Source organism: Delphinapterus leucas, chromosome 8 (genome assembly GCF_059928025.1).
Source record: "Delphinapterus leucas isolate spDelLeu-1000000601 "Yukka" chromosome 8, BTC_Dleu_Yukka2, whole genome shotgun sequence".
Lineage (NCBI taxonomy): Eukaryota > Metazoa > Chordata > Mammalia > Artiodactyla > Monodontidae > Delphinapterus > Delphinapterus leucas.
Window position 1 is genome coordinate 61497272 of NC_143136.1, and position 27236 is coordinate 61524507.

General features: G+C 36.7%; 1 protein-coding gene across 4 annotated transcripts in view; it reads left to right on the plus strand.

The window, feature by feature from the left end:
* Window positions 1–27236, plus strand: part of TLK1 (tousled like kinase 1) — a 148343-nt gene that overhangs the window by 29955 nt on the left and 91152 nt on the right. For all 4 annotated transcript variants that reach the window (XM_089916685.1, XM_022570023.3, XM_089916686.1 and 1 more), the window contains exon 2: window positions 15197–15315. In XM_089916685.1, the coding sequence (XP_089772811.1) occupies window positions 15197–15315 (119 nt within the window). The remainder of the gene's footprint in view (window positions 1–15196; window positions 15316–27236) is intronic.

Here is a 27236-nt window from a genome sequence, read left to right on the forward strand (position 1 = left end):
AGTGATGGTTAAAGATTATTTTTATTTTCATCGAGCAGTCTAATTTGTGTTGAACATGTTTATGCACTTAGAGCAGGTAGGGTTCCTAAACAGAGTAGTCTGTTTTGCTGGAAATTTTGTAGATCTATTAATTGAAAGAAATATATATTTCTTCTTTATATGAAGGCTTAGGCTAGAGAAACTGAAAAGTAAGTGAGTAAATTGGCTTGCTCTCCTGTCTCCTGATAATTTTTTGTTGCTTTCTCTCCTCACATCACTTGTTTGGTATGCAATTTTGGGTAAGTTGCTTATTTTTCTGGCACTTAGTAAGAGTAAGCAAAAATTAATGAGGCTGTATATTCCAGGAACCCGCTAAGGGCTTACAAGTATTACCTCATTTAATTCACCTAACAATCCTGTGAGCTAGACTTTGTTATTACCAGAAATTTATGGATGAGGAGGTCTTTAAGTGGCAGAGCTGGGATTTGAACTCAGTCTTGCAGCAGAGCCCACCTTAGCCCTAAAGTTATATTGCTACAATAAATGTCCGAAGAAATTCATTTCAGGAGTCTTGTTGAAGCCATGATAGAGCCAGTGTTGGTGAAATGATACTTACATTGAAATCACTGTATAAACATTTAGAATATTTTATCCTTGTTTATTATAATGCATTGTTTTAGGTAGTATTTTAATAGGTAGATAGTGCTCAAGTTGGACTTCTTACATGTAGTACATGCAACTTACTTCCTGGTCAGAGATTTCCTTCCCTGTTGCAAATGAACTCTAAAATTTCTGTAGCCCTTCTTTTACCCTGCACTATTGGGATAGAAGAATAGACCAAGAAGGAGTACTGTGGGCAGTAAATCATCGCTGTGCTTTTTAAGGCATGTTAAGTGGTTACCTGTGAGGAGTGGGATTTTGGGAGACAGGGAAGTATTCGGACTTTTCACTTTTCTATTTTTGTATTGTTTATTATTGTTATAATACATGTATGTTTTGTATTAGTAATGAGAAAAGGCATGAAACTAGAAAAGATTCTTAAGTAATTAGCACTTTGGTTAGTGACAGGATACCAGCTGACTTCCTAGTAGTGAGGAGGTTTTACCAAAATCCTGTTTTGGAGCTTTCCTGGAGAACATTCCTTCTTACGTGTGCAGTCATGTGCTCTCTCGGCAGGCGCTCGTGTGGTGTGCAGTCACGTGCTCTCTTGGCAGGCACTCTTTGTCTTTCACACACACACCCACACACACCCTTACACCCTTCTTTTGGACCATTCCTTTGGGACAGGGGTGCTTAGCTGAGTGGATATAAGTTTAACAAAAGGCAGTGTGACATAACCTCTCAGTGTCTCAATTTCCTTATCTTTAAAATGAGAACTATATGTTAAAATAGAAAAATAGCCTATTATTAAGATATATATGTATGTATACATACATATATGTATGTGTGATACATATATGTATATATGTATGTGTGTATATGTGTATGATTGCTTTTTAAGGTAAATTATTATAAGCTAGAGGAAGAGGAGTTAGTCATGTTATTAATACATTAAAGAAATGAGGCGTTGAAGTATATGCTATTCTACCTACCAGGAACTTCTAGCTTCAGGGAGAAAGCTGGAAGAGAGCTTATATTATATACATTATACATGCCAATGTTTATTGAGCACTTGCATTTTAGCATACATATATGTTCACATTTATTGACTACTAAGTGACAGATATAGTTGAGAACTCTTCATATTAACTTATTTTACTCTAACAACTATAAGGTATATACTTTTATTATCTCCATTTTATACATAAGGAAGCTGAAACATGGAGAGGTTAAGGAACTTGGCCATATTGACACAACTTATCTATCTGTATGTGTGTTTTATTTTTGATGAAAGAAAAAGTAGCTGTCAAGACATTTTTTATTTATAAGAATAAAATTGAAATTAAATTATTCTCATGCTCCAAGGTTATGACAGTATAGAGAAGCATAAACGAGAACTTTGTGCCTCACCTCTGGGGCAAGCTGCATATCGTTATATGAAAATTCGGTCTCAGGTTGTCTGAATCCTTTGCTGGAAGGGTTATAATTAAAGTGTTTAAAATGACTTATCTTAAAGATAAGGTGAGGTATTAATCTGACTGGGAGTGATTCTAGATCAGACCTGTTTTCTCTTTACCACAGGCTTATGTAACTGAATGTGTATCAGTAGAATAGATTCAGAAACTTGGCTTTTTATACATACTCTTTTCAGTCATTCTAGGTGAAATATTTATGTGTATGTGTACAATACATAAATATTTGTATGTGTAGTTAGATAGAATGGAGATATATATGGTTCAGAAATAGTTTAGTGAAACAGAATTAAATATAGAAACACACCTATGTTTATATCAGAATGTGACACATGACTAGAGATGTATTTCAGATCAGTAGGGAAAGGTTAAATTTGTGAGAAATTGTATGATATTTCCCTTTGGAAAAAATCCTAGATATGTACAGTTAAATTTTAAGTGAATTAAATGTCCAAATGTTAATATTTTAAATAATTATAAAAAACGTGGGTGGTATTTTTATTGGATTCCTGGGGGAGGAGGTATATTAAGAAATGTATAAACATTTAGAATATTTTATCCTTGTTTATTATAATGCATTGTTTTAGGTAGTATTTTAGAAATTGGAATTTGGACTGCTCTTGTGATAGGTCATTTAACATGTTCATTTAACTGCCAAAAAATTAGAATATTTGGTTTTAAATAGGAGCTCAGACAGTGGAATAAATGATGAAATGCAATGTAGTCAACAAAAATAATAAGTATATCCACTAAGTATACAAAATACTGTATATGAACATAGGTATGTTCTATTTATTAACCATGTTAGAGTGGGTGTTTAAAGACGAGTCACAGGTAATTCTGGAGTGTTAAACAGTGTAAACTTGTTGAATTCTTTTAGTTTCCTATACTTTCAAGTGCATTTTAAAAACTAATGAAAAGGAATGATTTAAATGGAATATTTTATCTTGTTGAAATAATTTCTAACTTTATTATGGTATTTCTGTTTTTAATCTCTGCCTTGTCAGGCATAATGTGAAAAGTATTAATTGAAGAAAGACTTTACTGTTCTGTATAAATCAGCTTATCATATGTAATATGAAAAGTAACAATTAAAACCTGGAATGAATTAAAATATTTTCAGAGTAAAGGAAGTTTTAAATCTAAAAAAAATGAAGTAATGGCTGAGTAGCAGTTGAATCTAATATTAGAAAGGTCTTATTGAACAAACTCATTTCTTTTTGGTAACTGGTATTCTGGTTTTAACCTTTTGAAAACATGCTTTCTAGATATTTTTATTTTGTTTTGATTCTCTGCTAAGGAAGATGAAGACTTAAGGTACTTTAAAAATGAAATAATGAAAAATTGATTCATTGTCATAAAAAAGGTGCTGTAACTATAAAGTAATGTTGACCAACCAGAGCTGCTAATATGTCCAAATACATGTGTCCTTTTTTAGACTGACCACCTTGGGAGGCCATACTTGCATAATAATTAACATTTATTGAGTGAGTTTGTGAGTGTGTGTGTGTGAAAGAGAAGGAGAGAGAGAGGAAAAAAAAGTTATTAGAAGGGGCCGTGACAGACTGCTCTAATGGGTCAAATTGTGGTTTTATTTATGTTGTTTTCCTAAAATTGTTCTTCTTAAAATAGGATGTGATTGATCTCTAATTGGAGTAGTGACATCTCTTGTTATATGTTTTATGTGAAGTTTTGGGTTTACAATAGATTTTGGGGAGCAGTGCAGTAAGAATAGTAGCATAATTAGGAGACAGGTGGTTGTATTTTGAGATGGGGTATTCTTTAAGGATGGTATGGTCTTTATAGTGTCTTTTATAATTTTTTTTTTAACATAGAATGGCTTTTGGGCAGGTCACTGCCATTTCTTTTTTTTTTTTAATTAATTAATTTTATTTTTGGCTGCATTGGGTCTTAGTTGCTGTGCACGGGCTTTCTCTAGTTGGGGCGAGTGGGGGCTACTCTTTGTTGCGATGCGCGGGCTTCTCATTGTGGTGGCTTCTCTTGTGGAGCATGGGCTCTAGGCACACGGGCTCAGTAGTTGTGGCTCATGGGCTCTAGAGCACAGGCTCAGTAGTTGTGGCGCACGGGCTTAGTTGCTCCGCGGTATGTGGGATCTTCCCGGAACAGGGATCGAACCTGTGTCCCCTGTATTGGCAGGCGGGTTCTTAACCACTGCGCCACCAGGGAAGTCCCATTACATCATTAAATTTTGTCAACAAAAAGTTTGTGGGAAGCTTTTCTCTCTTGTTACATAAACATCTACATGATTATGCCCAGTGGCCTACAGAGACTAAAATATTTATGATTAGGCTCTTTCCAAAGTTTGTGGTGTCCTCTGTTCTATAGCAGTGCTTCTCAAACTTGAATGTACATAATTTTCTGAGGCTCTTGTTAAAATGTGGATTCTGATTTGGTAGGTCTGGAGTGGAACCCAAGATTTTGCTTTTCTTATAAGCATCTGAGGTGATAACAGATGCTGCTGTCAGTGGACTGCATTTTGAGAAGCAAGGCTCTAGTATTCAAGGTTAGGTAGATTTTTAGACAGGTATGCTAATATTTGTTAAGCATCTGTTATGTGCCAGGAGTTATACCAGGGTCTTTTGGATATACTGACTCTTTAAAATATCACGAAAACTTCTTAGAAGGTGTTAAGGACCACAGTGGAGTTGGGAACCCTAGTAAGGGTTTTCAGTTAGAAGCTAATTGTTTTGTTTTCCCTTGAATGTACAACTTCCTCTAGGACCTCATGGAGGAGAAAAAGCTATACATCTAAGAAACAAAAACAATGGGAAACAAAATACCACATTGTTAGCTGGTGCAAGTCAAAGTAGGGACTAATGTCCTCATCTTTCCTGCTAAATTCTATTGGGCCAGCAACCAGTTTCCAAGCCAAAGAGTGGACATGGTATATATAGCATATACATGTTTTGTAAACATTTTCTCTCAGTCTCTTGCTTGCCTTTTCATTTTTATAACCTTGTTTTTTGAACTAGCAAATTCAAATTTTTGATTAAATTTATCATTTTCTTTTTTAAAAATTATTTTTTAAGAATTGTGGTAAAATATACATAAATAAAATTTACCATTTTAACCATTTTTAGATGTATGGTTCAGTGGCATTAAGTACATTCTGACTGTCCTACTGCCATCACCACCATATCTCCAGAACTTTATCTTCCCAAGCAAATCTCTGTACCCATTAAACACTAACTCCCTATTCCACCATGTCCCTCAGCCCTTGGCATCCATGATTCTACTTTCTGTCTCTCTGAATTTGACTACTCTAGGACTCTAGTATAATAGCCATGCTATTTTCCACAGTGACAGCACCAGTTTACATTTCCACCACCAACACACAAGGGTTCATACAGTATTTGTCCTTCTGTGTCTTGCATATTTCACTTAGCATAATGTCTTCAAAGTTCATCTACGTTCTAGTTAAAATTTCATTCATTTTTAATGCTGAATGGTATTCCATTTTATGTATATACTACATTTAATTTATTCATCCATTCATTCATTGGTGGACACTTAGGGTGCTCTTTCCTTTTGGCTATTGGGAATAATGCTATCAACATGGATGTACAAATATCTATTTGAGTCTTTGATTTCACTTCCTTTGTGGGTGAAGCACACCCACATACACACATACACTCAGAGATGGAACTTTCTGGATAATGTAGTAACTCTATGTTTAATTTTCCGAGGAACTGCCATACTGTTTTCCACAGTGACTGCAGCAGTTTACATTCCCACCACCAACACACAAGGGTTCAAACTTCTCGACATCCTTGCTAACACTTGTTATTGTCTGTTTTTTGATAATAGCCATCCTAATGGGTGTGAAGTGGTATCTCATTGTGGTTTTAATGTGCATTTCCCTAATGATTAATGATATTAAGGATATCAGCTTTAGGTCTTTATGTTTAATTATTTGATCCATTTTGAGTTAATTTTTGTATTCGGTGTTAAGGTAAGGGTTCAACTTAACATTTTTGCATGTGGATATCCAGTTTTTCAAATACCATTTGTTGAAAAAGCTTTTTTCCACATAGAATGGTCTTGGTGCTCTTATTTCTGGGCTCTCTATTTTATCCCATTGGTTTATATGTCTGTCTTTATACTAGACCATATATATATGTTTTGACTTTTGACAAAGCCACCAAGGCTATTTATTGGTGGATGCAGAATTTTGCTGTTTTTGTTTTTCAATGAATGGTGCTTAATAAAACAGGAAAACCACATGGCAAAAAATCCTTGCCCTCATACCGTATGCAAATATTAATTTAGGATAAATCATGGACCTAAGCAGAAAAACATAAAACTTACAAAGATTACTATGGGTTTTTTTTTTAGTTATTTCTGAGATATACATTTTAAAGTAATAACTAGAATTATGATTTATAACATTATACCAGAACATATAAGAGTTTTAGAAATTTCATGTAATGTCTGAAACATTATATTAACATATTTCCATACAAATAACCCAAAGAAAGTTTAGTATTGTTTTTGTGTTTGTTTGTTTTATACTGCAGGTTCTTATTAGTCATCAATTTTATACACATCAGTGTATACATGTCAATCCCAGTCGCCCAGTTCGGCACACCACCATCCCCATCCCACTGCGGTTTTCCCCCCTTGGTGTCCATACGTTTGTTCTCTACATCTGTGTCTCAACTTCTACCCTGCAAACCGGTTCATCTGTACTACTTTTCTAGGTTCCACATACATGCGTTAATATACGATATTTGTTTCTCTCTTTCTGACTTACTTCACTCTGTATGCCAGTCTCTAGATCCATCCACGTCTCAACAAATGACCCAATTTCATTCCTTTTTATGGCTGAGTAATATTCCATTGTATATATGTACCACATCTTCTTTATCCATTTGTCTGTCGATGGGCATTTAGGTTGCTTCCCTGACCTGGCTATTGTGAATAGTGCTGCAGTGAACATTGGGGTGCATGTGTCTTTTTGGATTATGGTTTTCTCTGGGTATATGCCCAGTAGTGGGATTGCTGGATCATATGGTAATTCTATTTTTCGTTTTTTTTTTTTTCCTGTGTGCGGGCCTCTCACTGCTGTGGCCTCTCCTGCTGCAGAGCACAGGCTCCAGATGCACAGGCTCAGCGGCCATGGCTCACAGGCCAAGCTGCTCTGTGGCATGTGGGATCTTCCCGGACTGGGGCAGGAACCCATGTCCCCTGCATTGGCAGGTGGACTCTGAACCACTGCACCAGCAGGGAAGCCCTATTTTTCGTTTTTTAAGGAACCTCCATACTGTTCTCCATAGTGACTGTAACAATTTACATTCCCACCAACAGTGCAAGAGGGTTCCCTTTTCTCCACACCCTCTCCAGCGTTTGTAGATTTTCTGATGATGCTCATTCTAACTGGTGTGAGGTGATACCTCATGTTAGTTTTGATTTGCATTTCCCTTATAATTAGTGATGTTGAACAGCTTTTCATGTGCTTTTTGGCTATCTGTATGTCTTCTTTGGAGAAACGTTTATTTAGGTCTTCTACCCAGTTTTGGATTGGGTTGTTTGTTTCTTTAATATTGAGCTGCATGAGCTGTTTATGTATTTTGGAGATTAATCCTTTGTTGATTTATTTGCAAATATTTTCTCCCATTCTGAGGGTTGTCTTTTTGTCTTGTTTACGGTTTCCTTTGCTGTGCAAAAGCTTTTAAGTTTCATTAGGTCCCATTTGTTTATTTTTGTTTTTATTTCCATTACTCGAGGAGGTGGATCAAAAAAGATCTTGCTATGATTTATGTCAAAGAGTGTTCTTCCTATGTTTTCCTCTAAGAGTTTTATAGTGTCCAGTCTTACATTTAGGTCTCTAATCCATTTTGAGTTTGTTTTTGTGTATGGTGTTAGGCAGTGTACTAATTTCATTCTTTTACATGTAGCTGTCCAGTTTTTCCCAGCACCACTTATTGAAGAGACTGTCTTTTCTCCATTGTATATCTTTGCCTCCTTTGTCATAGATTAGTTGACCACAGGTGCGTGGGTATATCTCTGGGCTTTCTATCTTGTTCCATTGATCTATGTTTCTGTTTTTGTGCCAGTACCATATTGTCTTGATTACTGTAGCTTTGTAGTACAGTCTGAAGTTAGGGAGTCTGATTCCTCCAGCTCCATTTTTCTCCCTCAAGCCTGCTTTGGCTATTCGCGGTCTTTTGTGTCTGCATACAAATTTTAAGATGATTTGTTCTAGTTCCGTAAAAAATACCATTGGTAATTTGATAGGGATTGCATTGAATCTATAGATTGCTTTGGGTAGTATAGTCATTTTCACAATATTCTTCCAATCCAAGAACATGGTATATCTCTCCATCTGTTGGTTTCATCTTTTTTTTTTTTTTTTTTTTTGCTGTACACGGGACTCTCACTGTTGTGCCCTCTCCCATTGTGGAGCACAGGCTCCAGATGCGCAGGCTCAGCAGCCATGGCTCACGGGCACAGCCGCTCCGCGGCATGTGGGATCTTCTCAGACTGGGGCACGAACCCGCCTCCCCTGCACCAGCAGGCGGACTCTCAACCACTGCACCACCAGGGAAGCCCTGTTGGTATCATCTTTAATTTCTTTCATCAGTGTCTTATAGTTTTCTGCATACAGGTCTTTTGTCTCCCTAGGTAGGTTTGTTCCTAGGTATTTTATTCTTTTTGTTGCAATGGTAAATGGCACTGTTTCCTTAATTTCTCTTTCAGATCTTTCATTATTAGTGTATAGGAATGCAAGAGATTTTTGTGCATTAATTTTGTGTCCTGCAACTTTACCAAATTCATTGATTACCTCTAGTAGTTTTCTGGTGGCATTTTTAGGATTCTCTATGTATAGTATCATGTCATCTGCAAACAGTGACAATTTTACTTCTTCTTTTCCAATTTGCATTCCTTTTATTTATTTTTCTTCTCTGATTGCCGTGACTAGGACTTCTAAAACTATGTTGAATAATAGTGGTGAGAGTGGACATCCTTATCTCGTTCCTGATCTTAGAGGACATGCTTTTAATTTTTCACCATTGAGAATGATGTTTGCTGTGGGTTTGTCATATATGCCCTTTAGTATGTTGAGGTAGGTTCTCTCTGTACCCACTTTCTGGAGAGTTTTTATCATAAATGGGTGTTGAATTTTGTCAAAAGCTTTTTCTGCGTCTGTTGAGATGATCATATGGTTTTTCTTCTTCAATTTGTTAATATGGTGTATCACATTGATTGATTTGCATATATTGAAGAATCCTGGCATCCCTGGGATAAATCCCACTTGATCATGGTGTATGATCCTTTTAATGTGTTGTTGGATTCTTTTTGCTAGTATTTTGTTGAGGATTTTTGCATCTATATTCATCAGGGATATTGGTCTGTAGTTTTCTTTTTTTGTAGTATGTTTGTCTGGCTTTGGTATCAGGGTGATGGTGGCCTCATAGCATGAGTTTGGGAGTGTTCCTTCCTCTGCAATTTTTTGGAAGAGTTTGAGAAGGATGGGTGTTAGCTCATCTCTAAATGTTTGATAGAATTCACCTGTGAAGCTGTCTGGGTCCTGGACTTCTGTTTGTTGGAAGATTTCTTTTTTTTTTTGCGGTACACGGGCCTCTCACTGTTGTGGCCTCTCCCGTTATGGAGCACAGGCTCCGGATGTGCAGGCTCAGCTGCCATGGCTCACAGGCCTAGCCGCTCCACGGCATGTGGGATCTTCCCGGACCGGGGCACGAACCCGTGTCCCCTGCATCGGGAGGCGGACTGTCAACCACTGCACCACCAGGGAAGCCCTGTTGGAAGATTTTTAATCACAGTTTCAATTTCATTACTTTTGATTGGTCTGTTCATATTTTGTGTTTCTTCCTGGTTCAGTCTTGGAAGGTTATACTGTTCTAAGAATTTGTCCATTTCTTCCAGGTTGTCCATTTTATTGGCATAGAGTTGCTTGTAGTAGTCTCTTAGGATGCTTTATATTTCTGCAGTGTCTGTTGTAACTTCTCCTTTTTCATTTCTAATTCTATTGATTTGAGTCCTCTCCCTCTTTTTCTTGATGAGTCTGGCTAATGGTTTATCAATTTTGTTTATCTTCTCAAAGAACCAGCTTTTAGTTTTATTGATCTTTGCTGTTTTCTTTGTTTCTATTTCATTTATTTCTGCTCTGATCTTTATGATTTCTTTCCTTCTGCTATCCTTGGGTTTTGTTTATTCTTCTTTCTCTAGTTCCTTTAGGTGTAAGGTTAGATTGTTTACTTGAGATTTTTCTTGTTTCTTGAGGTAGGCTTGTACAGCTATAAACTTCCCTCTTAGAACTGCTTTTGCTGCATCCCATAGGTTTTGGATCGTCGTGTTTTCATTGTCATTTGTCTCTAGGTATTTTTTGATTGCCTCTTTGATTTCTTCAGTGACCTCTTGGTTATTTAGTAACGTATTGTTTAGCCTCCATGTGTTTGTTTTTTTTACGTTTTTTTCCCTGTAATTCATTTCTAATCTCATAGCGTTGTGGTCAGAAAAGATGCTTGATACGATTTCAGTTTTCTTAAATTTACTGAGGCTTGATTTGTGACCCAAGATGTGATCTATCCTTGAGAATGTTCCATGTGCAATTGAGAAGAAAGTGTAATCTGTTTTTGGATGGAATGTCCTATAAATATCAATTAAATCTATTTGGTCTCTTGTGTCATTTAAAGTTTGTGTTTCCTTATTTATTTTCATTTTGGATGATCTGTCCATTGGTGTAAGTGAGGTGTTAAAGTCTCCCACTATTATTGTGTTACTGTCGATTTACTCTTTTATAGCTGTTAGCAGTTGCCTTATATATTGAGGTCCTCCTATGTTGGGTGCATATATATTTATAATTGTTATATCTTTTTCTTGGATTGATCCCTTGATCATTATGTAGTGTCCTTCCTTGTCTCTTGTAACATTCTTTAATTTAACGTCTATTTTATCTGATACAAGTATTGCTACTCCAGCTTTCTTTTGTTTTCCATTTGCATGGAATATCTTTTTCCATCCCCTCACTTTCAGTCTGTGTGTCCCTAGGTTTGAAGTGGGTCTCTTGTAGACAGCATATATATGGGTCTTGTTTTTGTATCCATTCAGCAAGCCTGTGTCTTTTGGTTGGAGCATTTAATCCATTCACATTTAAGGTAATTATCGATCTGTATGTTCCTATGACCATTTTCTTTATTGTTTTGGGTTCGTGTTTTTTTTGCTTTCTTTTTTTACGATATGCGGGCCTCTCACTGTTGTGGCCTCTCCCGTTGTGGAGCACAGGCTCTGGATGCACAGGCTTAGCGGCCATGGCTCACGGGCCCAGCCACTCCGCGGCATGTGGGATCTTCCCGGACCAGGGCACGTGGGATCTTTTCGGACCAGGGCACAAACCCGTGTCTCCTGCATCGGCAGGCGGACTCTCAACCACTGTGCCACCATGGAAGCCCTTGGGTTCTTTTTTGTAGGTCCTTTTCTTCTCTTGTGTTTCCCACTTAGAGAAGTTCCTTTAGCATTTGTTGTAGAGCTGGTTTGGTGGTGCTGAATTCTCTTAGGTTTTGCTTGTCTGTAAAGCTTCTTATTTCTCCATTGAATCTGAATGAGATCCTTGCAGGGTAGAGTAATCTTGGTTGTAGGTTCTTCCCTTTCATCACTTTAAGTATATCATGCCACTCCCTTCTGGCTTGTAGAGGTTCTGCTGAGAAATCAGCTGTTAACCTTGTGGGAGTTCCCTTGTGTGTTATTTGTTATTTTTCCCTTGCTGCTTTCAGTAATTTTTCTTTGTCTTTCATTTTTGCCAGTTTGATTACTATGTGTCTTGGCGTGTTTCTCCTGGGTTTATCCCGTATGGGACTCGCTGCATTTTCTGGACTTGGGTGGCTATTTCCTTTCCCATGTTAGGGAAGTTTTCGAGTATAATCTCTTCAAATATTTTCCCTGGTCTTTTCTCTCTCTCTTCTCCTCTGGGACCCCTATAACGCGAATGTTGTTGAGTTTAATGTTGACTCAGAGGTCTCTTAGGCTGTCTTCATTTCTTTTCATTCTTTTTTCTTTAGTCTATTCTGCAGCAGTGAATTCCACCATACTGTCTTCCAGGTCACTTATCCATTCTTCTGCCTCAGTTATTCTGATATTGATTCCTTCTAGTGTAGTTTTCATTTCAGTTATTGTAATGTTTATCTCTGTTTGCTTGTTCTTTAATTCTTCTAGGTCTTTGTTAAACATTTCTTGCACCTCCTTGATCTTTGCCTCCATTCTTTTTCCAAGGTTGTGGATCATCTTCGCTATCATTCTGAATTCGTTTTCTGGAGGGTTGCCTGTCTCCACTTCATTTAGTTGTTTTTCTGGGGTTTTATCTTGTTCCTTCATCTGGTACATAGCCCTCTGTCTTTTCATCTTTTCTATCTTTTTGTGAATGTGGTTTTTGTTCCACAGGCTGCAGGATTGTAGTTCTTCTTCTACTGTCTGCCCTCTGGTGGATGAGGCTATCTAAGAGGCTTGATGGGAGGGACTGGTGGTGGGTAGAGCTGGCTGTTGCTCTGGTTGGCAGAGCTCAGTAAAACTTTAATCCGCTTGACTGCTGATGGGTGGGGCTGGGTTCCCTCCCTGTTGGTTGTTTGGCCTGAGGCAACCCAACACTGGAGGCTACCTGGGCTCTTTGGTGGGGCTAATGACAGACTGTGGGAGGGCTCACGCCAACGAGTAATTCCGAGAACTTCTGCTGCCAGTGTCCTTGTCCCCACGGTGAAACAGCCATCCGCCCACCTCTGCAGGAGACCCTCCAACACTGGCAGGTAGGTCTGGTTCAGTCTCCCCAGGGATCACTGCTCTTTCCCCTGGGTCCTGATATGCACACTACTTTGTGTGTGTCCCCCAAGAGTGGAGTCTCTGTTTCCCCCAGTCCTGTTGAAGTCCTGCAATCAATTCTCACTAGCCTTCAAAGTCTGATTCTTTAGGAATTCCTCCTCCCATTGCCAGACCCCCAGGTTGGGAAGCCTGACGTGGCGCTCAGAACCTTCGCTCCAGGAGGTGGACTTCTGTGGTATAAGTGTTCTCCAGTTTGTGAGTCACCCACCCAGCAGTTATGGGATTTGATTTTACTGTGATTGCGCCCCTCCTACCGTCTCATTGTGGCTTCTCCTTTGTCTTTGGATGTGGGGTATATTTTTGGTGAGCTCCAGTGTCTTCCTGTCGATGACTGTCCAGCAGCTAGTTGTGATTCTGGTGTTCTCACAGAGCACGTCCTTCTACTCTGCCATCTTGGTTAAATCCACTGTGTTTTTTACTTTGGGACATGCAAAGTTTTCTTGGAAAGAATAGATAAATAATAACTGTGAATAGAAAAATTAGATGATTTTCACTTCACCAAAATTAGACACTTCTGCTTGTCAAACATTAGGAAGAAAATGGAAAAAAAATCAGAGCCTTGGAGCAAATGCTCTTCTTATCTATCTATGTATCATCTGACAATGACTGTTTCTGATGTAATAGCAGAATCAGAAAAAAATTGGAAGTCCTGGTGATACTTGAAAGTACATTGTCAGGAGTATACTTATAATAGTAACCAAATTTCAGGGACCTAAGGAGGATAGGGCTATAAATCACTAGTTCAAGGAAAGGATTAAATGATAATATTAATAGCATGAAATTCAAGCAAAAGTTTTTTTGTTTTTGTTTTTTCCTTTTTAAAGACATATAAGCAAGGCAGGAGGCAGGGAGGGACAAGATGCAAGAGAGAGGGGGGGTTACATGCAAATGCAAGATTCCTTGAATATCAAGAAGGAATGGGATCAAAAGCAAGAACCGAAGGCTTTAGTTTTTTGAAGGTAGCTACCTTTTTGTCTAAGATGGAAGAATGAGGAATGGCCAGGGAAGATATGTGCAGGTACAGGAATGCTAATAAACATGGAAGGAGGCCATTATCCATGTAGTCCTCTATCCAGATGAAGATGGAAGGTAATGAAGGGAACTTAAAAGGGTAAGATCTATAGGAATAGCTCTTAACCTTTAGGAGAGGAATGTCAGGGTACATGGAAGTGGTCTAGTGTAATTTATAAATGCTCCCCATGTGATTCTGAATTCTGATAATATCCTCCCTACTCCCTTTTAGAACCAATTATTTATGTCAGTTCTAAGGTTTTATCAGTAGAGAATTAGCAGACATGGATAAAATAATTTTTAAGAGTTTAATTGAACTTTAACTAGAATTTGTGGTGCTTTAGTTTGCATAGTAGCGGTTACGGGAGGGCACTCATTTTTCCCCCTTAATCTTCAGGGTTATTGTTTAATAATAGATGTTACCTCAGTTATCTGCTTGATATATGTGTGTGTTTTCTGTCTGTCTGATAGAAACTGAAAACTATCAACTGTACAAAAAGTTTTGGGGATGTGACAGTAATAAGAATCTTCCCAGTTTAAAATTAGTTAGATAAAGTATATATAAGCAAAATAAGTAATAATACCACTTAGTGCCAAAATTCTGTATCAGCTTAGAATAGGGAGATTGCATTATGAGGAGTGGTATTTTTCAGGCTATGGACCTGGGTCCATTAATGGCTCATGAAATCAGTTTAATAGCTCACAATCAGTGTTTTTCCTTTTTAATGGACTAGAATAGACTAGAAAATATTGGCGTGTACTGCATACTGTAAGAAGTATTTGTGGAACTTTTAATATATGTATGTATGTGTGTACTGATTTGGGTGAAAATATATGTCTTAATGTAGATTGCAGTCAAAAGTATTGGAGGGGCTTCCCTGGTGGCGCAGTGGTTGAGAGTCCGCCTGCCGATGCAGGGGACATGGGTTCGTGCCCCGGTCCGGGAAGATCCCACATGCCGCGGAGCGGCTGCGCCCGTGAGCTGTGGCCGCTGAGCCTGCACGTCCGGAGCCTGTGCTCCGCAACGGGAGAGGCCACAACAGTGAGAGGCCCGCGTACCGCAAAAAAAAAAAAAGTATTGGAAATCCACCATCACCATAGATTATTTTGATAAATAAGTGTGGACATTATAAAAATCTTTAAGTCCTTACTTTCATTTGTTTTTAGAATTCACTAAGTTTATATTTACATCTGAACTAATTACATACACATATTTTGTGATGTGTGTATATAAATACATATATATGTATGTGCATATACTTTTTTTTTTTTTATCTTAATAGGTGCAATGGATGAGCTTCATAGTCTGGATCCAAGAAGGCAAGAATTATTGGAAGCTAGATTTACAGGAGTTGCAAGTGGGAGCACTGGGAGCACGGGCAGTTGCAGTGTTGGAGCTAAAGTGAGTAAAATTGTAATCTTTATTTGACATTTTTTCCTTGTATTAAATGATATAAAATATATTTTGTAAAGGATCCCTACATACATACTTAACAGCAGATTATACTTACTATGATTTTTATAATGTGTAGAAAAAAATCCAGTGTTTTTATACCTGATTTCTAGTATAGCATAATACATTTTGGGGCATTATGTTATAATATAGCATAATAGGTTATAGGTTTCAGAGGTAAAAAGGAGCTTGGTAGATTGTACTGCCTTTCTCCCATTTACATAATTTTTACCTCTTCTGTCCTTTGTTTTTGCTTCTTCCTTGCCTCATCACCCATGTTTCTATTGTGTGTTCCTATCTGTACACTAATCCACTGCTGCTCACTGCTGCATAAAATTAATAGTGTATCTGTTGGGCCTTCCAGTGTTGGGCCTTCAGGTTGTCTCCAACTCCCCACTACCTCACACTGCAGTGAATTTCTTGTAATTGTTCCCTTATGGAACTTTGTGAGCATTTGTTTAGAATATATTCCCAAGAGCAGAATTGATAAGGCATAGGGTATGTATAGATTTAAATTGAATAAACAGCGCAAGATTGCTATTCAGAACAGTTGTATAAAACTAATAAAACTAACCTGCACTCTTAGCAGATTAGTTTTATACAGCTGTTTCTATATCTCCATATCCCAGAAACACTTGGCATCATCCAGATTCCTCAATTTTGATAGTCCAGTTGATACAAAATAATGTATCTTTGTCTTACTTGTACCACCAATTATTTTGAGCATTTCTTCAATGCTTGTTAGCTTTTTGGGAGTCTTATAAATTGTTCCAGTTCTTTGCCTATTTTTCTGTCAGAATTACTTTCTTTTTCAAACTGATTTTCCCATGTTCCTTGTACATTCTACATATTTATTCCATGTTGATTACATACAGTGCAAATAACTTTTGCCATTTTGTCGTGTCTGTTAACTTTGTTCATGGTATCCATCATTGTACAGAAGTATTTAATTTTGTTGTATTCAGACTCACCAATTTTTTTGCTTTATGGTCTGTACCTAAGAAAAACAGTCGTCACCATTAACCATCTGGGTCAAATAGACCTTTTTGCTATGTTTATATTTTGTTATTTTACTAATTTACAACAATAAGAATAAAACTATAATGAAAAACAACTTTATTAGAAATTTTAATTTGAATTTAAACATACTGAAAAATCACTTGTATCAAGTAAATCTTGGTGCACAAACATCATAAAAGATGAAGGATATTGTTATGTGTCCTTTGAGCATAATGAAATGGTCCAAGTTCTTGTTGCAGAATATTGTATGGTGAAGTCCTTCAGTCGAACGACTTAACTGATGAGAATACCATGTTTCCCTTTTTTTTTCCCCTTAGAAATATATTGTCCAATTCATTGATTCTTGAATTTGAGAAAATTCATCTAGGATACTGTCATTTGAAGACTCAGATTTCATTTATATAGTCAGTGTCACCATCATCAGTTTTAGGTGCTGTTATCTCTTTGTATTTATTTTCTGATGTGTCTAATGATTATAAATTGTTTTCTGTCATTTTCTTCTCTTGATTATCTTAAGTGGAAAATGAAAATTTCTTAATTCTCAGCTGGAGTCAATGAAAGCTAAAATCAGACTCCAAAGATGGTTTCTTAGTCATTTATACATTTTTGAAATATGATGTGGTACTTTGGGCAAGGCAAGAAGACAACTAAAAGATCATAATTTATTTGACTATTGCATCGTCCTTTTAGGTCATTAAATCTGTGTTGTTTTCCTATTTCTACTATAATAAATTATCACTAAGTTGCTCAAAACAGTACAGGTTTATTATCTTACGGTTCTGTAGCATCAGAAGTCTGACACCGCTCTCATTGGGCTAAAATCAAGGTGTCTGCAAGGCTGCATTCCTTTCTGGGGGCGCTAGGGAAGAATCTTTTTGCCTTGCCTTTTCCAGCTTTGAGAGGCTGCCTTCATTCCTTGGATGGTGGTTTGTTTCCTTCATCTTCAAAGGCAGCGATGTTGTATCTCTCTTACGGTTCTTTGGCAGTCACATGTTTTGGACCATAGCCTATTTTAAGTACTCATGTGATTAGATTGGGCCCACCCCAATTTGGATAACCTGGTATAATTTCCCCAACTCAAATTTCTTATCCTTAATCACATCTGCAAGTCCCTTTTGCCATGTAAAATAACATTCACAGATTCTGCTGTTTAGGGCATGGACATCACCGGGAGGCCAATATTTTGCCTATCATACCATCATTCTTCCATTTTCTTTTTATTTTAGTGGTTTTTCTTTGTATTAGCATAGTTGGGAATAATTGATGACCAGTGATAAGTAATGATGAGTTCCTAGGATGGTGTAATAACAAAATATAGGAAAAGTAAGATCAGTAAGATCCCATAATGTATTGTAGATTGATGAAAGGCCAGTGGACATCTGGTAATTAATTGCAAGCTAGAATGTGTTTTATTCTATTAAAAATAAATCTTAGTTTTATTCTATGGATTATCTCTAAGAAAGAATAAAAGTCCTGAAATATTAATTATTATAAACAGAATTACTTGAAAAAGAAGCTAAAAAACTAAAATTGGGTCCAGTGGACTCTGATGGTATTCTAAAAGTTAAATACTTCTTCCCCACCCCTGAGGCACAAAGATATTCTACAGCTCCTTTTATTAATTGTACAGTTTTACTTTTATATTTACTCTTTAGTCCGAGGGCTTATCTTTTACATAGTATTGATAGAGATCGAGTTTTATTTTTCTCCATGTAGTAAACCAGTTTTCTCCACAATGCTTCTTAAATTATCCATATTTTCCCACTGACTTGTGCTGGCACCTGTATCATATATTAAGTTGCCATGTGTATATACCAATCTGTGTCTGAGATTTCTCTAATGTTCTGGTGGTCTCTCTGTGTTCTTGTGCCAGTATCACATAAAAAAGAATACAGTTGTATTTTGGTATGTCTTCTTTATATGGTAGAGCAAGTCTCTCCTTTAATCTTCTTTTGTAAGGTTGACCTAATTATTTATGGATCTTTATTCCCTCATATAAAATTTGAGCATCTCTTTATTTGCTTGTTAGCATTTGGGGATTATTCTTCTATAATAACTTATTTGTATCTTTTTCCTTAAAAGATTCAAATGGAATTTTTATTCTGAATGCATTGAATTTATAGATTAATTTTGGGAGTACTGAAATCTGTAAGATTAGGTTGTCCCATCCAAGTACATGAAATGTCTTTCCATTTGTTCAGTTCTCTCTGTAGAGGTCTTAAGAATTCTTGGCTAGTTTTTATGAATTTTGGGGGCTTATTCCTTGATACTTTAAAGTTTTTGTGGCTGAAGTATTTTCTATTATATTTTCTAGTTGGCTATTGCCGACCTAGAGTTTTTAAAAATTTTTATAGGCTGGTCTTGTATGTAGCAGTCTTGCTTTTTGTCTCTTACTGGTTGTACTACTCTGTTGATTCTCTAGGTTTCTCTAAGACAAATAGTTATCTTCCCCCGATTTTTTTTTTTTTTATATTGGTCATGAGCTTCGGTACTATGTCTTGTTGAGAAGGAATCATCTAAAGTTTCTCCATTAAGTGTTGTGTTTGTTACAGGTTTTGTGTATATAACCATGACCAAATTACAGAAGAACTTTTCTGTTACTGGTTAGTTAAGAAGTTTCTGTTTGTTTTAAAAATAATAAGTATAACAAATTTTAAAACAAGGTGAAGTTTGCATTGCTGTGATAAACCCTACTTGGTTATGATACACTATTTTATTTATTCATTTTTGGCTGTGTTGGGTCTTTGTTGCTGCACATGGGCTTTTCTCTAGTTGTGGCGAGCAGGGGCTACTCTTCATTGCAGCGTGCGGGCTTTTCACTGTGGTGGCTTCTCTTGTTGTGGAGCATGGGCTCCAGGCGTGCAGGCTTCAGTAGTTGTGGCATGTGGGCTCAGTAGTTGTGGCTCGTGGGCTCTAGAGCACAGGCTCAGTAGTTGTGGTGCGTGGGCTTAGTTGCTCTGCGGCATGTGGGATCTTCCTGGACCAGGGCTCGAACCCACGTCCCCTGCATTGGCAGGCAGATTCTTAACCACTGTGCCACCAGGGAAGTCCCTGATAACACTATTTTAAAAAATACTTTATTAGGGTACTTCCCTGGTGGTCCAGTGGTAGAGAATCTGCCTTCCAGTGTAGGGGACGCAGATTTGATCTCTGGTTGGGGAACTAAGATCCCACATGCTGTGGGACAAATAAGTCTGCGCGCCACAACTACTGAGCTCACGCGCCTCAATGAGAGAGCCTGCATGCCACAAACTACAGAGCCCATGCGCTCTGGAGCATGCACACCACAACTAGAGAGAGAAAACCCTCACGCCACAACTAGAGAGAAGCCCATGCACTGCAACGATGTCCCGACGCAGCCAAAATAATAAAGATAAATAAATACTAAAAAATACTTTTGGATTTAATACATGATTAACTATTTTAGTTAGGATTTTTACATATATGCTTATAAGAGAAATAGATGCACAGACCTGAAGAGTAATAATTTAGTGAGTTTTGACAAATGTGTACACTCGTAGTAATCCATGTTCCTTTTAAGGTACAGAACATTTTCATCACTCTACCTTGTCTGTTTTATAAAACAGTGTCACACTAGCTAGCCCCATAAAATGAACTGCTGCTTCTTTCACTATTTTCAGTTTTTTCAACATCCTGTATGTGGTACAAAATGTTCATGGGAAGATGAGTAGACATTTACCTGTAAAACTGTCTTGGCCTGGGGTTTTTTGCAAGGAAGGTCTTTCACTACCATTTAAATTTCTTTAATATTACTTAGTTTATTAATCTATTTCAATTAAGCTTTTCAAACTTATTAGTGTATGGTTATAACACTTTAAAAAATCTCCTTTGTTATTTCATTTCCGTTTATTCTTTCAGTTCTCCTTTTCTGTTCATTCTTGCCAGAGCTCTGACTAATCAAAGAAACAGATATTGGTTTTAATCTATTTCACTTTTTTTACCCCATTGATTTCTATCATCATAATTTACTTGTTACTTTGGATTTGCTTCATGGCTGTTCTTCCAGCTATTGAGTTGAATGAATCAGATTATTTATTTATTTATATAAAGACAGAATTAACATACGATAAAATGTATAGATTTTAAGTGTTTGGTTATGAGAGCCCCCCCCCATGGTTTTTATTAAGTTATGTGTAATTTACATAGGGTAAAATTCACCCCTTTTTATCATATAGTTCTGCTATAAGTTTTGTGAATGTATACAATTGTGTAACTCCCACCACAATTAAGATATAAAATAGTGCCCAAAATACTCCCCGGTGTCCTTTTGCACTCTACCCCTTTAGGTTGCCTCTGGCAACCACTGATCTGTTTTCTGTTTTTATCGTTTTGCCTTTGCAAGCATGTCATATAAATGGGGTAAGTATTGTAAATATGTAGCCTTTTGAGTCTGACTTTTTATAAGTTAGCTTAATGCATTTCTTTGAGATTCATTCATGTTGTTGTAATGTTACCAATAGTTACTTTTCATTATTTAATAATATCCTATTGTATAAAATATACAATTTTAAAAAAAATTTTTACTGAAATATAGTTGACTTACAATGTTGTGTTTCAGATGTACAGCAGATTCAGTTATACATACATATATATGTATAATCTTTTTTAGATTCTTTTCTATTATATGTTGTTATAAGATATTGAGTACAGTTTCCTGTGCTATACAGTAGGTCCTTGTTGATTATCTGTTTTTTATATAGTAGTGTGTAAAAGTATACCACAGTTCTTTTTAATCCATTTCTTCTAGATAAGGAACATTTAGGTTACTTTCAATATTTTAAGAATTACAGATAAAGCTACTATAAACATTTGTATATTCCTTCCTCTTAGATTATTAGTTATTTTGAGCTATTCTTTTGTTACAGACTTATAAGTTATTGCATTACATTTTCAAAATATAGTTCATATGGCATCAATCCTGAAATGTGCCCTGTTTTATAAACATTTCATATCTAATAGCTCCTAAGTGTATATAACTGTGATTATTGATGTATAAATTTCAGCTTTATGCATTTCAGCTTGTAGTTTATCAGTTTTTGCTTGATGTATTTTGAGGCTATATTTTTACATGCATATATCTTCTTTTCGTTTCATGACTATATAATTTTTTTAAATACTTGTTTTTTTCAAATTTTAAGAATACTATCCTCAACTTTCTTTTGGTTCATGTTAGGTATATGTTTTTCTATTCTTTAATTTTTATTGTTTTTAAGTGTTTTTCTTGTAGACAATATGTCAACTTTTTTGATGGAATATGAGCATTTTTATCTCTTAAATGGTGGGTTTAGTCCATTATACTTACAATTATTTTTATTTTCTGACTTGGTTCTGCCATCTATTGGCTGATATCTTCTAATCGTACTTGACTTTTATTCCCTTCTACTCGTTGCTTTCCATTGGACAAATGGAGTTTTTCCTGATGTTTTAAAGTTACATATTCTAGTTTTGGTTTTATGATGACACTCTATACCCATTTTTAAATTTCTGTTCTCTCAAACTGATATTTATGCATTCCTGCAGGGTCTCCCCTCCTACCCCTGGTTTTTGTTTGTTTGTTTGTTTTGTTTTGTTTTGTTTTTTTGTGGTACGCGGGCCTCTCACTGTTGTGGCCTCTCCCGTTGCGGAGCACAGGCTCCGGACGCGCAGGCTCAGCGGCCATGGCTCACGGGCCCAGCCGCTCCGCGGCATGTGGGATCTTCCCAGACTGGAGCACGAACCCATGTCCCCTGCATCGGCAGGCGGACTCTCAACCACTGCGCCACCAGGGAAGCCCTTTTGTTTGTTTTTTAAACAACATTTTACTTTGAAAAAAATACTGTACCTTTAGAAAAATTGAAAATATTTTACAAAGAATACTAGTATACTCTATCTAGATTTAAGAAAGATAAATATTTTTGCCAATTTTATGCTTATGTATACATACACATCTCTACCATCTCTCACTGTGGTCTCTGTGCTGAATGTGAACAGACCTTTTCAAAGAGCCCTGCTTCATTTTATTGGGGAATGGTACTTAGGAACCAAGCTAGGTATGCTTATTGTTATGTGGCAGTCTCTTAGAAGAATGTTACCTAATGTAGAAGGAATATAGAATCAGAAAATCAACACAGTATTTCCTAGTATAATTATTGATTAAGGTAAGGATCATCAATGGATGCTAAAACCATTTAGTAAAATGTTTTGGAGAACAGTGTTTTACAAGGTCTCAAAGTTTCACTCTATAGATTAGTTATTAATTATAAAAGAGAAAATATGCCTTTAAAAAGGAGAGATTTGTTGGTTACCACCATAATAGATAAGGTCAAGCTTTGCATTGGCAGTGTCACAGAGAGCCTGACATTATATGTATCCTGAGGGTGATGCAATAGGAAGAACACTCATCACCTGTAGTTTTCATGCTGGAAATGTTTGATTTGAATTTAATCATGAGGAAATACTCCTGGGACATCCTGCTGGCCTGGACTCTTTAAAAGTATTCAGTGCCATGAAGAACAAAGGGAAGCAGAGGGACTGTTCTAGGTTGGATGAGACGAAAGAGACTTAGTAGCCAAATGCAATGTGTGAATCCGTGGGTTATAATTTGCCCCTGGATTGGGAGAAAAACAGTTTTAAATGACATTTTTGAGACAACAGGGGAAATTTGAGTGTGGACTGTATGTTGGATGATGATCTTGAATTAATGTTGGTTTTACTGTTCTTTGGGGGGTAAGCTTGTATTTTAAAAATATTCATTTAAATTTAAAAACAAGTGTAGGCCCGTGCACAGCACCGATGACCCAACACAGCTATAAATAAATAAATAACGGTAAAGCTTACAGAATGTAATGTAGTGGTGAGCAATGACTCTTACAGTGTTTTTATTTAAATTGATGGTGATAATGTGCCTGTGCAATGCAGTATTAATAGGGGCAGATTTTAATAATAGTGACACCGGGAGTTTGTAATGTGGAAATAAAAGCATTTGAAGGATCATATTTCTGATAGTGATCATGCTCTGGGAGAAGAGGAACAGCGGAGAAAGGTAAGAAAATCATCTAGGACTACAGAATAATTCATTAATTTGTCTATAGAGAAGAATAGGGTTATATGTTTGCTAAAAGTAGGAAAGTAATAAGCACAAGCAACAGAGACACTGTACATAGAACTTTTACTGTGATAGGGTATAGGAGGAGGAACAAAAAGAAATTTAGTCTAATAAAAGTGAGGAAGAGAGTAAGAGCGAACAAAAATATTCTATTTTTACCTGCGATTATATAATATGGAAGAAATAAAGCCAAGTATATATTATGATAATAAATGAGAATCCATCTTTAGGCTGTTGACAGGAAACATCCCCCCAAAATGACAAAGATTGGAAGTAACTGGAAAGAAAATAGTTCCGATAATCATAAAGTAAAAGAAAGTAGAATTAAATACAAATTTGAGATCAGTTTCTCCCCAACTTCAGACCCTTCCAAAGACTTCCCATCACATTTAAAATAAAGTTCAATGCTCTAAGTAGACCGTCTGATCTAGTTCTAGACTACCCTATTCAACTAATAACTGTCCCACTACTGCACTCACACTGGTTTATTTGCCATTTGCCTCAAACACACTTCTCTCTCACTGTATTCAAGCTTCTGCTCAAATGTCACCTCTTTACAGTGGCATTCTTTGACTGCTCTATGTATAGGTATGATACCTATACCACTCCCCTTTCTCTACTTAGTTTTTTTAAAGTACTTATTGGTTCCTTTTATATTACTAAATATTTATATGTTTGTTTATTGTCTGTTTCCCTTCTTGTAACGTAAACTTCATGAGCACTTGGACCTAAGTGTTTTTTTTTTTCTCTCTGCTATATCCCTCGCATCTACAACAATACTAAGGCCCTCAATAATTATTTTTGAATGCATGAATGAGTATCAAATGAAACAGTCTTCAAAACCAAAAGCCTGAATGAAACAAAGGTAGATACTTTTTAAGGACTAAGCATCCATAAAAAAGATATGACAGTTATAAACTTTTATATAGCAAACAGTTCTAAAAATACATGGTAAATTTATTAAAATACAGCTATATTGAGGGATTTTAATATAATTCTTCTGGATTTTGACTGTTCAAACATATATAAAAGAGCAAGGCTATACAGGATTTGCACAATATGATTATAAGCTTGATTTGATAGATACACACAATCAATACTCTTTATTCAACTTATTTGTAACTTCAAAACCAATACTTACATTGCTTTTGCTGGTCATTCACAGGCCTGTGCATATGCAGAGTGGTGAAAAATTTGAGTCGCCTGAGGCTGAATAAAGTGACACTGCCTACTGTAAACAAGTATTCTTTTCTCAGTTTACTTAATGCCATGTTTTTCACATTTTTGTGCTTTTTGTTGGTAGTTCTACTGTTTAAAATAGCCCCTCAGGGTAGTAGTCAAGTGTTATCTAGGGTTCTAAGCACAAGAAGACTGTGATGTGCCTTAGGGGGAAAATATGCTTGTTAGATTAGCTTCATTCAGGCATGAGTTACAGTGTTGTTGGCCATGAATTCAATGTGAATGAGTTGACAGTACATATTAAACAAGGGGTCTTTAAACAGAAACACACTTTTATATAAAACAATGTTATGGGGACTTTCTTGGTGGTCCAGTGGCTGAGAATCTGCCTTCCAATGCAGGGGACGTGGGTTTGATCCCTGGTCAGGAAACTAAGATCCCACATGCTGCGTGGCAACTAAGCCTGTGTGCCACAACTAGACAGCCCGCATGCCGCAACTAGAGAGAAGCCCACAATGGAGACCCAGCACAGCCAAGATATATATATATATAGAAAAACAAAAAACAAAACAATGTTATGTGTTGATCGGTTGATGAACTTGTGACGAGAAGCTTGCAGGAACCTAATCCTGTATTTCCCTTAACATCAAGGATTCACCATTTGCTAATTCAGTGTTCATAGCTGATAACAAAAATTGGAAGAGAAAGAATTGTTATTCTATCATATGCCACTTTTTTTTCTTATCCCAAGCCTACTTCACCTGTTAATTTTACTTGCCACAGATCCTTGTGGCATGAGTTTGTGGCTCTGTTGCAGGAATACAGATAGGAGGTAAAGGTAAATGTTATAAATTGTACTGCTGTAAAGTTATAGTGTAGCTAACATGTTGGGAGAAGGAGGAAATGTAAAGATTTATTTTACATATTAAGGAGTCATACACAGTTTAAATTTAAAGAAAAAAGTTTGTTTATTATTTGAAGTGAAAGTAACTGAAGATTTGAAAATAAAAACATATCAGGAAGAAGGGGAAGTTGTGATGCCAGTGAGCTAAATTCTTCATCTTTTATGGAAAGGTCAATAAAGAATTATTGAAATGTAGTACATCCAGTGGAATACTCTGCACCTGTTTGAAAGAAAGGAAGTAGCAAAGGAAAAGGGGAATGAAGAAGCTATGTATTGATTTGGAATTTTTCCAACATAAAGAGAAAAGAAAGCGATGTGGGACGGTCTGCATAACGTTACCTTTTGAGTAAGAAGGGAGGAATCAATGAACGTATATTTAATTTGTTAGTGTAGACATACAGCCTTAGAAAGATGATAAGAAATGAACTGAAGTAGTTTGTTTGCATTACCTATTGAAAATTTTAATTAAAAACAATTTTTTAAAAAAGTTGTTGCCTCTTGGACTTTCCCTGGTGGCGCAGTGGTTAAGAATCCACCTGCCAACACAAGGGACATGGGTTCGAGCCCTGGTTTGGGAGGATCCCACATGCTGCAGAGCAGCTAAGCCCATGCACCACAGCTACTGAGCCTGAGTGCTCTAGAGCCTGACCACAACTACTGAGCCTGAGTGCCACAACTACTGAAGCCCATGCGCCTAGAGCCTGTGCTCCACAACAAAGAGAAGCCACCACAATGAGAAGCCCACGCGCTGCAAGGAAGAGTAGCCCCCACTCGCCGCAACTAGAGAAAGCCCGTGCACAGCAATGAAGACCCAACGCAGCCAAAAATAAGAAATTAATTAATTAAGTTAAATTAAAAAAAATTGTTGCCTCTGAATAGTAGGACTAATGCAGGAGGGAAATATTTATATTTCTGTAATGAAATTTTTTCTATGTGCCTGTGTTGCTTTTATATTTTAAAAAATGTCTCATGAATGTCTGCAAAAAAAAACAGCTATTCTCGCTTTGAAGGCTTCAAAAGTCTGTGTGTGCTTGCATGTGCACATACTGTATGTCTGAATGTATAAATGATTATGTACTATATTTTGTCACACTCCCCCCCAACTGTGCTCCCTTTTCCTCAATAACTTGAAACTTTTTGTATTGAGATATAATTCACATACCATAAAATTGACCCTTTTAAGGTGTACTTTTCAGTGGTTTCTGGTATATCACAAAGCTGTGCAGCCATCACCACTAAGTCCAGAATATTTTTATCACCCCAAAAAGAAATCTTATAAACATTCACAGCAGCTCCTCATTCCCCTGCTTTCCTACCCTACACTTCATCCCCTGGCAACCACTAGTCTACTTTCTGTCTCTATGGATTTTTCTCTTCTGAACATTTCATATAAATGGAATAATAGTACATAGCATTTTGTGTCTGGCTTTTTTCACCTGGCATAATATTTTCAAGGTTCATGAATGTTGTATGTATTAATACTTCATTTCTTTTTATAACTGAATGTTTCATTGTATTGATGTGTGTCACATTTTGTATATCCATCAATTGGTGGACATTTGGGTTGTTTCCATTTTTGACATGAATAATGCTGCTGTGAACACTCTGATACAAGTTTTTGTGTAGACATATGTTTTCAGTTCTCTTAGTTATGTACCAAGG